The sequence below is a fragment of the Phacochoerus africanus genome, chromosome 3 (genome assembly GCF_016906955.1).
Source record: "Phacochoerus africanus isolate WHEZ1 chromosome 3, ROS_Pafr_v1, whole genome shotgun sequence".
NCBI classification, from domain to species: Eukaryota; Metazoa; Chordata; class Mammalia; order Artiodactyla; family Suidae; genus Phacochoerus; species Phacochoerus africanus.
In genome coordinates, this window is record NC_062546.1 from 30,930,625 (window position 1) to 30,943,794 (window position 13,170).

Here is a 13,170-nt window from a genome sequence, read left to right on the forward strand (position 1 = left end):
GTCTTTAGGATTTTCCATGTAGTATCTTGTTATCTGCAAACAGGGACACTTTTACTTCTTCCTTTCTAATTTAGATTGCTTTATTTCTTTTTCTTCTGATTGCTGTGGCCAGGACTCTCAAAACTATGTTGAATAAAAGCTGCAAGAGTGGACATTCTTGTCTTGTCTTGTTCCTCATCTTAGAGGAAATGTCTTCAGCTGTGGGTCTGTCACATATAGGCATTATTAAGTTGAGGTATGTTCCTTCTGTGCCCATTTTCTGAGGCTTTAAAGTTTTTTTGATTCAAGTATAGTTGATTTACAATGTTGTATTAATTTCAGGTGTCCAGGAAAGTGAATCAGTCAAATACCCATTTCCCTTCAGATTCTTTTCCCATATAGGTTATCACAGAACATTAAGTAGATTTCCCTGTGCCATATAGTAGGTCTTTGTTGGTTATCCTTCCCACACAGAGTGGTGTATATATGTCAATCCCAAACTCCAAAGTCATCCCTCCTTGTCCCATTTCCCATTTGGTATTTCAAAATCTATGAGTCTATTTCTGTTTGGTAAATAAGTTCATTTGTACCATTTTTATTAGATTCCACATATAAATGACATCTTAGGATATCCTGTCCTTGTCTGACGTACTTCACTTAGTATGATAATGTCTAGGTTCACCCATGTTGTTGCAGATGGCATTATTTTGTTCTTTTTTGATTTTTATTTTAATGCTGAGTTAACATTCCACTGAATATATCTACCATATCTTCTATATCCACTCCTCTGTCAATGGAGATTTAGGCTGCTTCCACATCATAGCTACTGTAAATAGTGTTGCAATGAATAGTGGGGTGGGACATCTACTCGAAGAATAAGGAAAAAGGTGATGTCTTCCCTTTCTCACTTTCTTCGGATTATAAAAATGTAGCCCACCTAATGCTTGGGGCAGTGCTTCTTTGCCTGCCCACTTGTATCTCTCACAAGTGTCCTATCTTAATAAATCTAACTCTTGCCTATCAAAAAAAAAAAAAAAAAAAACAAACAACAACAGAACAATGGAGTGCATGGAGGTTTTATTTATTTATTTGTAGTGAGAATTGCAACTTTTAATAACAATTAATTTAACTTTTTAAATTTTTTCCTTTTTAGGGCCGCACCCACTGCATATGGAGGTTCCCAGGCTAAGGGTCTAATTGGAGCTGTAGCGGCCAGCCTACACCACAGCCATGGCAACACAGGATCCAAGCCACGTCTGCAACCTACACCACAGCTCACGGCAATGCCAGACCCTTAACCCACTGAGTAAGCCCAGTGGTTCCTAGTCAGTTTCATTTCCATTGCGCCAAAATGGGGACTCTATTATTATTATTATTTAATCATAAATGGATGTTAAATTTTGTCAAAAGCTTTTTCTGTACCTATTGAGATGACATGCTTTTTTATTTTTTGGCCACACACTCGGCAGTGTTGGATCCTTAACTCACTGCATTGGGCCAATGATAGAACCCATGCTGCCATGGAGACATCAGATCCTTAACCCACTGTGCCACAGTGGAAACTCTGATCATATGGTTTTTATTCTTCAGTTTGCTAATGTGATGTATCACAATGATTGATTTGCAGATACTGAAAATTCCTTGTATCCCTGGAAAAAACCCCACTTGATCTTGATGTATAATCCTTTTAATATTCTATTTAATTAGGTTTGATAATACTTTGTTGAGATTTTTACATAGGTTTCATCAGTGGCACTGACTTGTAATTTTCTTTTCCAGTGATATCTTTGTCTGGTTTTAGTATCAGGGTGATGCTGGCCACACTGAATGATTTTAGAAGTGTTCCTTCCTCTACAATTTTTTGGAATAATTTCGGAAAAATAGGTATTAACTCTTCTATAAACGCTTGGTAGAATTCATCTGTGAAGCCGTCTGGTCCGGGATTTTTGTTTACCAGGAGATTTTTGCTATTATTTTATTTTATTCTATTTTCTCCTTTTTGGCCACCCTGTGGCATATGGAGTTCCTAGCCCAGGGACCACATCCGAGCTACAGTTGCTACCTATGCCACAGCTGTGGCAACACCAGATCTTTAACCCACTGTGCTGGGCTGGGGATCAAACCTGTGTCCCAGCACTCCAGAGACACTGTTGATCTCACTGCACCACAATGGGAACTCCTATTAGGAGTTTTTATTTTTATTTTTTGGTCTTTTGTCTTTTTAGGGCCATACCCATGGCATATGGAGGTTCCCAAACTAGGGGTTGAATGGGAGCTGCAGCTGCTGGCCTACATCACAGCCACAGCAATGTGGGATCTGAGCTGCGTCTGTGTCCTTTGCCACAGCTCACAGCAACGCCAGATCCTTAACCCACTACATGAAGCCTGGGATTGAACCTGCGTCCTCAAGGGTATTAGTCGGGTTCTTTAACCCCCCAAGCCACGATAGGAACTCCAAAGTTTTAAAATGACTGATTCAATTTCAGTCTGTTCATATTTATCATTTCTTCTTGGTTCAGTTTTGGGAGATTGTACCTTTAGAAGGATTTGTCCATCTCTTCTAGGCTGTCCCTTTTATTGGCAGACAGTTGCTCACAGTATTTTTTTGGTATTGTTTGTAATTTCCCCTTTGCATTTATTTATTTTGCATTTCTGATTTTATTGATTTGGGCACTCTCCCTCTTTTTTTCTTGCTAAGTCTGGCTAAAGGATTATCAATTTTCTTTTTCAAAGAACCAGCTTTTAATTTCACTGATCTTTTCTTTAGTTTCTATTTCATTTATTTCTGCTATCTTTATGATTTATTTCCTTCTACTAACACTGGGTTTTGTTTTTTGTTCCATAGTTCCTTTAGGTGTAAAGTTAGGTTGTTGATTTCAGATTTACCTTGTTTTCTGAGATAAGCTTGTATCACTATAAACTTCCCCCTTAGAACTGTTTTTGCTGCATCTCACAGGTTTTGGATTGTTGTGTTTTCATTTTCATTTGTCTCTAGGTAATTTTTTATTTCCTCTTTGATATCTTTAGTGATTCATTTGTTGTTTAGTAGTATGTTGTTTACATTCCATGTATTCGTGTATTTTGCAGGTTTTTTTCTTGAAGTAAATTTCTAGTCCTAGTGTTGTGGTCACAAAAGATGTTTGATAGGATTTCAATTTTCTTATTTTTACCAAGGCTTGTTTTCTGGCCTACTGTGTGATCTATCCTGGATAATGCTCCACATGCACTTGAAAAGAATGTATATTCTGCTGCTTTTGGATGGAATGCTCTATATTTATCAATTAAGTCTTTCTGGTTTAATTAATCATTTAAGGCCAGTGCTTCCTTACTGAGTTTGTGTCTGTCCACTGATGTAAGTGGGGTGTTAAAGTCCTATACTATTATTTTGCTATTGTCAACTTCTCCCTTTATGTCATTAAAATCTGCTTTATGTATTTAGGTGTTCTTATATTGGGTGCATATATGTTTATAATTATTTTTGTTTTTGTTTTAAGGGCCACGTCTGCAGCTTATGCAAGTTCCTAGGATAGGTGGTTGAACTGGAGCTGCAGCTGCCAGCCCATACCACAGTCAGGGCAAAGCCACACCTGGGACCTATGCTGCAGCTTGCGACAATGTCAGATACTTAACCCACTGAGTGAGGCCAGGGATCAAATCTGCATCCTCATGGATACTAGTCAGGTTCTCAACCCATGGAGCCACAATGGGAACTCCTCTATTTATAATGTTGTATCTTCTTCTTGGATTGATCCCTCATTATGTAGAGTCCTTCTTTGTCTCTTATAATAATAGTTACTTTAAGGTCTATTTTCCTAGTTGGCTTTCTTTTGATTTCCATTTGCACAGAATACCTTTTTCCATTCCCTCACTTTCAGTCCATGTGTGTCTTTAGATCTGAAGTGACTAGGCAGCATATATACAAGTCTTGTTTTTGTATTCATTCAGCCACTCTTTGTCTTTTGACTGGAGCATTTAATCTATTTATATTTAAGATAATTATTGATATGTAGGTTCTTAATACCATGTTGTAAAATGTTTTCAGGTTGTTCTGAAATAGGGAAGAACAAATCTGACTCCATATTAGATGCATTTCTTTTACTTTAACCTTTGTATTCTATTGATTTTGCTTCAAGAATGTTGCCTACAGCCTGAAATATACAGGATAGCCCATTTATATAGAGTTTAAAAATTTCAGAACAGGGAGTTCCCATCATGGCACAGTGGTTAACTAATTCAACTAGGAACCATGAGGTTGCAGGTTCGGTCCCTGCCCTTGCTCAGTGGGTTAAGCATCCAGCGTTACCGTGAGCTGTGGTGTAGGCTGCAGACGTGGCTCGGATCTTGCATTGCTGTGGCTCTGGCATAGGCCGGTAGCTACAGCTCTGATTAGACCCCTAGCCTGGGAACCTCCATATGCTGCAGGAGTGGCCATAGAAAAGGCAAAAAGACCAAAAAAAAAAAAAAGAAAAAAAATTTTTTCAGAACAAAGAATTACATCTGTCTTGTTGGACAGGAACACTGTGACCTGACCTATGTGGACAGCAACGAAGAATTCCTCCTACACCAAGAAAGTCTTCAGCAACCAACCATACCCCTCCCTCACCTTGCCTTTTAAAATACTTTGTTGAAACCCTTCAAGAAGCTCAGGGTTTTGGGGGGCATGAGCCCCCCTGTTCTCCTACAGTACATGAGCCCCCCTGTTCTCCTACAGTTTCCTAATCCAAAGAGGAACACACTAAGACACTGTAATTAAAATGGCAAAAATTAAAGAAAATATTAAAATCAGTAAGGCAAAAGCAACATGTAGCATACGAAGGAACTCCCATGAGGCTGTCACCTGATGTCTCATCAGAAACTGTGCAGGTCATAAGGGAGTGCCACAATGTATTTAAAGAGATGAAAGGGAAAAAATAATAACCACGATCCTACAGTAGATGTAGGATCCTACAGTAGATGTTTTTCTGCTCTAAACTCTGATGTTTCAGTTTGGCCTCACTGTGCATCAGGCACACAAACTTGCGTTTGTTAAGTTTTTATGGGTCTTTGTTTTCCTTTCTTCTTCTTTCTCTTGTGATTTGATAACTACCTTAAGTTTTATGCTTGGATTTGTTTTTCTTCTGTGTGTATATATCTATTCTAGATTTCTGGTTTGTGGTTACCATGACAAAACCATGCTATTGTCTATAGCAATCTATATACATACTTGATTGTTTTAAATTGCTCATCTCTTAACAATCCCACATCTGTATTCTCTTCCCCTCACAATTACTGTCTTTGATGTAGATAGGCAGATAGATAGATATAGATATATTTTTGGCTGCATTATTTATGGCATGTGAAGTTCCCAGGCCAGGGATTGAACCTGCACCACAGCAGTAACATTGCTGGATCCTTAACCCACTGGGCCACCAGGGAACTCCTGATATCATATTTTATGTATAATTGTTTTATGTATCCCTTAACCACTAATTGTGGATATAAATGTCTTTACTATTTTTGACTTTCAACCTTCCTAATAAGTTTGCACATGGATGATTTCCTACCTTTACAGTATGTTTTCCTTTACTAGCAAGTTTTTCACTTCATAATTTTCATGTTTCTAGTTGTGGCCTTTTTTTGCTTAGAAAAATCCCTTTAACATTTCTCATCAAGCTGGTTTGGTGGTGCTAAGCTCTTTTGGCTTTTGACTGTTTGTAAAGCTTTTGATCTCTCCATCAGATATGAATTAGAGCCTTGCTGGGTAGTGTATTCGTGGTTATTATTTTTTCCCTTTCATCTCTTTAAATACATTGTGGCACTCCCTTATGACCTGCACAGTTTCTGATGAGACATCAGGTGACAGCCTCATGGGAGTTCCTTCGTATGCTACATGTTGCTTTTGCCTTACTGATTTTAATATTTTCTTTAATTTTTGCCATTTTAATTACAGTGTCTTAGTGTGTTCCTCTTTGGATTAGGAAAGTTTTCAACTATTATGTCTTCACATATATTCTCACAACTTTCTCGTTCTCTGCTCTTTCTGAAAACCCTATAAGGCAAATATTAGTGCACTTAATTAGTGCACTTATCCCGGAGGTCTTGTAAACTGTCTTCATTTCATTTTTTAGAAACTGTTTTGCTGTTAGTGGGGGTGGTTTATTCTTTTTTGTTTTTTGGTCACTGTCACGCCATATGGAGTTCCTGGGCCAAGGAACTGATTTGAGCCACAGTTGTGACCATTACCATAGCTGCAGCAATGCTGGATCCTTTAACCCACTGTGCCAGACTGAGGATCAAACCTGCATCCTGGCACTGCACAGATGCTGCCAACCCCATTGCTCCACAGCGGGAACTCACTTCATTCTTTTTTTGTATTTAGCATCAGTTATTTCCATTATTCTCTCTTCCAGCTAGCTCATTCATCTCTTTGTATCATTTAATATACCGATAATTTCTTCTAAAGTATTTTTCATTTCAGTTATATGTCATCTCTGTTTGTTCTTTCTATTTTGTAACTGTTAAAAACATCTAATTTCTCATTCTGTGCATCCATTCTTTCCCCATGTTCTTTGATCAGCTTTATGATCACTATCTTGCACTTTCTTGGGCAGACTGCCTATTTCCACTTTACTTAGTTCTTCCTCTAGGGTTTTTTCCCCCTCTTTCTCTATTTTAGGACCACACCCGTGGCATATGGAGGTTCCCAAGCCAGGGGTTGAATCAAAGCTGTAGCCGCAAGCCTAGCCACAGTCACAGGATGTGGGATTTGAGCTGCATCTGCAGCCTACACCACAGCTCACAGCAATGCCGGATCCTTAACCCACTGAGTGAGGCCAGGGATGTAACTGCATCCTCACAGATCCTAGTCGGGTCCATTAACCACTGAGCCATGAAGGGAACTTCTAGGATTTTACCTTGTTCCTTTGTCTGGAACATTTTCCTCTGTTGCCTCACTCTGCTATTTGTATTTTTATGTACCTGGTAGGTTAGTTATGTTTCCTGACTTTGGAGAAGTGACATTCTTAGGAGAATGTCTTATACATCCTGGCAGTGCACTTCCCTCTCACCACTCAGGCTTATGCTCTAGGGATTCCCCCTATGAGGTCCTTCTGTTGTGGAGAGCTATGTGGGTTGTGTGGTAGGATTTGCTGCCCCACTTTGTACAGAGGCTGCTAGCTGGCAGGGCTGGAGAACCCCAGGGAGCCTTGGGACTTAATGCTGGCTCACTAGTGGGTGGAGTCAGAGCCCAGGAGACTCCAAGGCTATTGACTGCCCTCTAATGGGTGAACCCTGGTCCTGGGGTTGGTACAGACCACCTGCAGGCAAACCAGAGTCCTGGAGTCTGGTTTCAGGGCCCAGGGATCCCAGAGCTAGTGTCATATTGCTGGTAGGAAAGGCAGCATTTCCTGATACAGTTGAGTTCAGGGTCCAGGGTGTTCTGAAGCTTGTTAGTGGGCAGGACTGGAGCCCAGCTTGTCTGAGTGTAGGCTCTGGCCTACTGTGGGCAGGCTGGCTCCACAGGCTATGGAACTGTGGTTTTCCTGTGTGTGGTGTCTAGTTAATGAGGCTGGTCCAGAGGCTACTGCAGGGGTCCTGGAGGGCAAGACCAGGGTCCAGGGGATTCTAGTGTCTGCCTGCTGGTGGGTGGAGCTGGGGACTAAGCATTTGATGGGCAGGGCCTTATCTAGAAGTGGCTGTAGGCTCAGGAGGTTTTTAGGTAGACTGCCTGTTGATGGGTGTGGCTGTTTCCTCCACCCAGATAGTTGTTTGGCCTGAGGTGTCCAGCATTTACACCTACAGGCCACTGGTTGGGGCCAGGTCTCCATGTGAAGGAGCCAGAGGGAAGATTCCACAATGTTGCTGCTAGCAGCAGTGTCCACATGGTAGCAGGAAGCTCTTAGGGAATGGCTGCTGCTATACTTCCAGGATATGGTGTAGTTGTCTCCTGACCCTCTGGGACCAACAGGTAAGTCTGGCCCAGGCTCTTATCAAATTACTGCTTCTGTCCTGAGTCATGGAGTGTGTGAGATTTTTTGTATGCCTTTAAGAGTGAAGTCCCTATCTTCCTCAATCTTGTGGGACTTCTGAAATTAAGCCCTGTTGGCCTTCAAGACCGAAAGCTCTGGGAGCTCATCTTCCAAATGCAGGGCCTCCAGGCTAAGGAGCCCCTTAAAAACACCATCCTACAATGAAAATCTACATTAATGGAGCTCCCTGGTGGCCTAGCAGTTAAGGATCCAGCATTGTCACTACTGTGGCTTGGGTCACTGCTGTGGCACAGGTTTGATACCTGGCCTAAGAACTTTTGCATGCCACAAGTGTGGCAAAGAAAAAAAATCTACATTACTTTGTAAAGGTTTTCTTGAAAGAAGATTTTGTTCCTTTGGGACATGACTTCATGGTGTGAAGCGCCTTAATGCAGGAGCTATAAGCCTACCCTATCTGGGCTGCCTGAATTGTGAAGCCTCCTAAGGCAATGCTTTCCAATGCTAATTTAGTGGCAGCACAGGCTCTACAGCCAGACCCTCTAGACTGGATCCTAGCCCTGCTACTCACTAGCTACCATCTCTGTGACTCTGGGAAATTCATTTAACCTTTCTGTAAAATAGGGATAATTATAGTACCTACTTCAAAAGGTTACTGTTAAGAATTAAAGTAAATTCATAGAAAATGCTTAGAACAGTGCCTTACATACAGGAGACATGATAAATGCCTAGTTTATACAACTAATTAAAAATAAACATTTCCATTGTCACTAAAAGTATTAAGCTTCCTCTCTATTTCCTATGGCCTGCTTCCCTTTAAGCCCCTATTATTATAAATTAGAGAGCATTACTTGGTATTGGGACAGCTCCCACAGCCTTGTTGATGTTCTGACTTATAGTCAATGTGACAAAACTGTAGCTTTAGAGCAAGAAAAGTGGGGCTGATGTAGTGTGTGCCTCTTCATCCCTATAGTCCATGTTCCTCTACAGTACAGGGTTTGCCAGGTGAGCCTCACTAATTTCTTAAGGACACTGCCACTCAAAAGGAAGGGCAGGACTTAGTCCTGGGCCTTGCTTCCCAAGTTCCCACTTACTGTAGCCCTAAAATTATGTTCCCATTTCTAGCATGTCAAAAGCTCCCTCTCCCTGGTTCCTGTGCTGGGGCAGGTCATCTCAGTGGGGATCCCATGGAGGAGGCATGTGGATACCAGGTCATCCTCCCTAATGTATACCCTGGATGATCCCCACTCCCAGTCTCATTCATTAATTCATTTAACAAACATTTATTAGTCATCCTGCAGGTGCAAAGAATATTGAAATAAAAGATGACTGTTCTTATCACTAAGGCTAACCCTTTTATTCCTCTAGTATACAGTACTTATACAAAATTCTGCACTGTCCCACTGCTCTTGAATAGTTAAATTATATGAACTTCTGAGAGACAAACAACAAGAAGACTGCTTTTGTTCTCAAGGAGCTTTCAATTCAGAAACCGGGGTGGATCTGTGTGTGTGGGTGACAAATGTGTTGACAGAGATGATAAAAGCTATAAAAAGGAGTCAGCCGAGGGTGCTACAGTGAACTCAGAATGGAGAAAGGGGAGGAAGGAGGACAGAGAATTCCACGAATAAAGGACCCAAGAGTTCAGTTTGAGGACCAGCCTTAAACAGCAAGTACTTTCCATTTAAAGTCTTGTAAGTTGCTCCATCCCCTTTGGAGGTCACTGCAAGCTTTTCAGGGTTATAATGAACACTCACACTGAGGTCCTTCAAAAAATCAACCCAGTGGCAGACAAAAATCAGGTGTACCGCTTTTCATACATACCTCGTATTTCATGGTAAAAAATCCATCCCCTCCAATGCCCTCAAGTGCGAAGGCCTGTACAATTGGCCATTTCTCCACTACAAACATATCAAATATCTGCAAGTGACCTAGAGGAATCAAGTAAAACATGTATCAAATACCATCCTGGACACAGCTGAATAAACCTGATCTAATGTGGTCAGACAGGCATCGTTTCTCACAAGTTCGCAACAGCCTCATCTGGTAAAATAAAACTGAAACAGATAAAATGGCTAGATATTAACAATAGAAATGAAAGTCAAAGAAAATACAAACTATAAACAAATTGCAAAAATTCATATTTCTCTAAAGTATTTTCACATTCTAGTTTCCAAAGTAAGTAATTAATAAATAAAGAGTGGCCTATTACATCTGACTTGTATCATTTAGAGGATATAATTATTTATAGACCAAAACTTGGTTCCTTTTCCCTAAGAAACATAGCTAACCAACTTCCTCAAGGGAAAATTACTAAATCAAAAATTTCCCTTTCTTATAACAGTAAGTTTCAATGTAAAAGTTGTTTTTGTTTTTTTTAAATAAGATACAAGCACAGCTAAACTTGACTTTTTCCCCTGTATTTGTACACATTATTTTTGAGGCTCACTGTCAGCATACTTATAACACCTACACAAAATTCTTATTAGCAAGAAGCCCCACATCTATAGTCCATGTATAAAAAGTGGTATAGATTAGACAGAAACTAAGGTAAATCCTTTATCAGTTTTTCCATCTGACTGCTGGTAGCTTGCTGTACTGCTACTAAAACTTCAGGTATAAACACTGGCTTGCACTGGAAAATCCCCAAATTTCATTCTGCTTGATATTCTTTGCCTTTAGTGAAAACAGATCAATGGGTTTTGCAGCTGAATGCCTCCACTGAACAGAGAAGTAAGGACATGGGACAAACACACCATCCCAGCAAGGTTCCAAAATGGCTGACCGTCAGATACGCACCTTGAGAGCTGTACGGAATGCCAATTCTACTACAGTCTCGAACCATGTCCACAAAGCTGGCGATTTTAAATTCTTCTGCAGCTTCCTCATCCTCATACTAAAGAAGGAAGTTAAAATGAAAACAGGCCCTAGAGACATCATACAAAGGCTCTCATTTTCTCTGCATTTTTATTAGTTGTCCCAAATGTCCCAAGAGGGTGTTTTTGTTTTTTGCTTTTTAGAGCCGCACCCATGGCATATGGAGGTTCCCAGGCTAGGGGTCCAATCGGAGCTACAGCTGCCGGCCTACGCCACAGCCACAGCAACTCGGGATCTGAGCCGTGTCTGCAACTTACATCACAGCTCTCAGCAACACCAGATCCTCAAACCACTGAGCAGGGCCAGGGATTGAACCCACATCCTCATGGATACTAGTAAGGTTCCTTACTGCTGAGCCACAACAGGAACTCCAAGAGGATTTTTTTAGTAAAAAAAAAAAAATTTTTTTTGGTTGCCTTTTTGTCTTTTTAGGGCCACACCCCTGGAATGTTGAAGTTCCCAGGGTAGAGGTCTAATCAGAGCTGTAGCCACCGGCCTACACCAGAGCCACAGAAACACCAGAGCCACAGAAATGTCAGACCTGAGCTGCACATGCGACCTACACCACAGCTCAAGGAATGCCGGATCCTTAACCCACTGAGGGAGGCCAGGGATTGAACCCAAAACCTCATGGTTCCAGGTTGGATTCATTAACCACTGAGCCACGATGGGAACTCCCTCCAAGAGGATGTTTTTAAAATCAACTTTGTGGTGTTGCCGTCATGGCACAGCGGAAACAAATCCAACTAGGAACCATGAGGTTGCGAGTTCGATCCCTGGCTCACTCAGTGCGTCACGGATCTGGCGTGGCTGTGAGCTGTGGTGTAGGCCGGCAGCTGTAGCTCCGATTGGACCCCTAGCCTGGGAACTTCCATATGCCATGGGTACGACTCTAAAAAGCAAAAAACAAAACAAAAACAAAAAACAACTTTATATGTTTGGTCAGAAACACTTGTTATTCCCTTACCTTACACCACACACAAAAAATCAACTCAAAGAAATCTAAATGGAAGAGATAAAAGGTGTCCACAAAAATCCCCCAAATTCTCACATGGAAAGAAGTGTTCTTGACCTACATCAGATTACAATTTCCATGAAATCTTGAGTCCCAATTTAATTCCCAGCCAAACCTTTAAAATGGGTTCAAAGGGAAATAGAAACACATACTAAGAAATCCAAACACAGAAATGTCACAGAACTTATGAAAGGCCATTGGGGCAGTTCCTAGGCCTGAGGGAATAGATCCAGGCTGGTGATGAAGAAGCAGGGCAGGAAGGTAGGTTCACAAGCCTACCATTAGGTCCCAATTTGAAGAGTCCTTTTTGTTTGTTTCAGGAATATAATTTATCTCTAAGGTAGCCTCATAATGACATATGACAAATTCCCCTAAAACAAATAACCTTTTTTGTGTAACCATATTTTGCAATTTGATTTTTTTAAGGGTCTCCTGTTCTGATTCTACTTTCCTGGAAGATTATCTTTAGAGCGTCTCTAAGGGCCTATTCCATCTTTTCTCCTCACCTCATTTTCAGTCATGCAGTGGAAATGCAGATTTCTCCAATGTGCCACATAGGGTAAGAGATAGCGATAGTTTACAGGATTACAGTACAGATGGACACTATCTGATTTAATCAATATAATCACATCTGCAAAAACAAAAAACAAAAAAAACACAACCAAATTAAAACACAAGATTGTCAAAAGCATTTCCTTAGGACATCCTGACCACATTATCAGTAAAACCATTAAAACTACTTCAGAGACAATGTAACAAAACTCTAAACTGAAAATTCTTTAATTAGGCAACATGCTTCAAAGTGAGTACAGAACACTCAAGTGTAGACAGCAAGGATTTCCTTGTCCCCACACAACACTTCTACCACCACAGTTCCCTTATTAAGGTAGTGCAGGCACAGAATAAGTCAAAAGAACAGCTTTCAGGGTTTGCAAAGTTCAACACAGCAAAATCAGTTGTACCAAAAACTTCACTGAGAAGATAAACAGTAAATGGAAACTCCACAGCCAAAAGCCACTGAGGCAGGAAAATAGTGCCAAATATGGCCAGTGACTGGTTCTCCTGCTGACATCAGTATCTAAAGTTCTTGGCTGCTGGCTCATCTGGCTCAAGACAATTGTAGGCCCAAGGATGTCACCTGTCAGTGCCTGTCAGGACATCCCTTTCCTTGGAAACTGGGAAGGGTTACTGTATACAGGGGTGAACTCTGTACACAGGAAAGGCTAAGAGGAAGGAAGCAGAGGCAAATGGACAAGCCTTCCATAAATAGATCTACAGTTCACATTATTTAAGGAACAACCATCAATGCTGGTGGGTTAAATAAATTAAACAATC

At 40.9% G+C, this 13,170-nt stretch overlaps 1 protein-coding gene across 3 annotated transcripts in view; it reads right to left on the reverse strand.

Annotated features, from left to right (window-relative positions):
• Positions 1-13,170, reverse strand: part of DNAAF9 (dynein axonemal assembly factor 9) — a 154,200-nt gene that overhangs the window by 106,628 nt on the left and 34,402 nt on the right. For all 3 annotated transcript variants that reach the window (XM_047771506.1, XM_047771505.1, XM_047771507.1), the window contains exons 4-6: positions 12,342-12,466; positions 10,743-10,839; positions 9,768-9,874 (exon numbers count right to left, since the gene is read on the reverse strand). In XM_047771506.1, the coding sequence (XP_047627462.1) occupies positions 9,768-9,874; positions 10,743-10,839; positions 12,342-12,466 (329 nt within the window). The remainder of the gene's footprint in view (positions 1-9,767; positions 9,875-10,742; positions 10,840-12,341; positions 12,467-13,170) is intronic.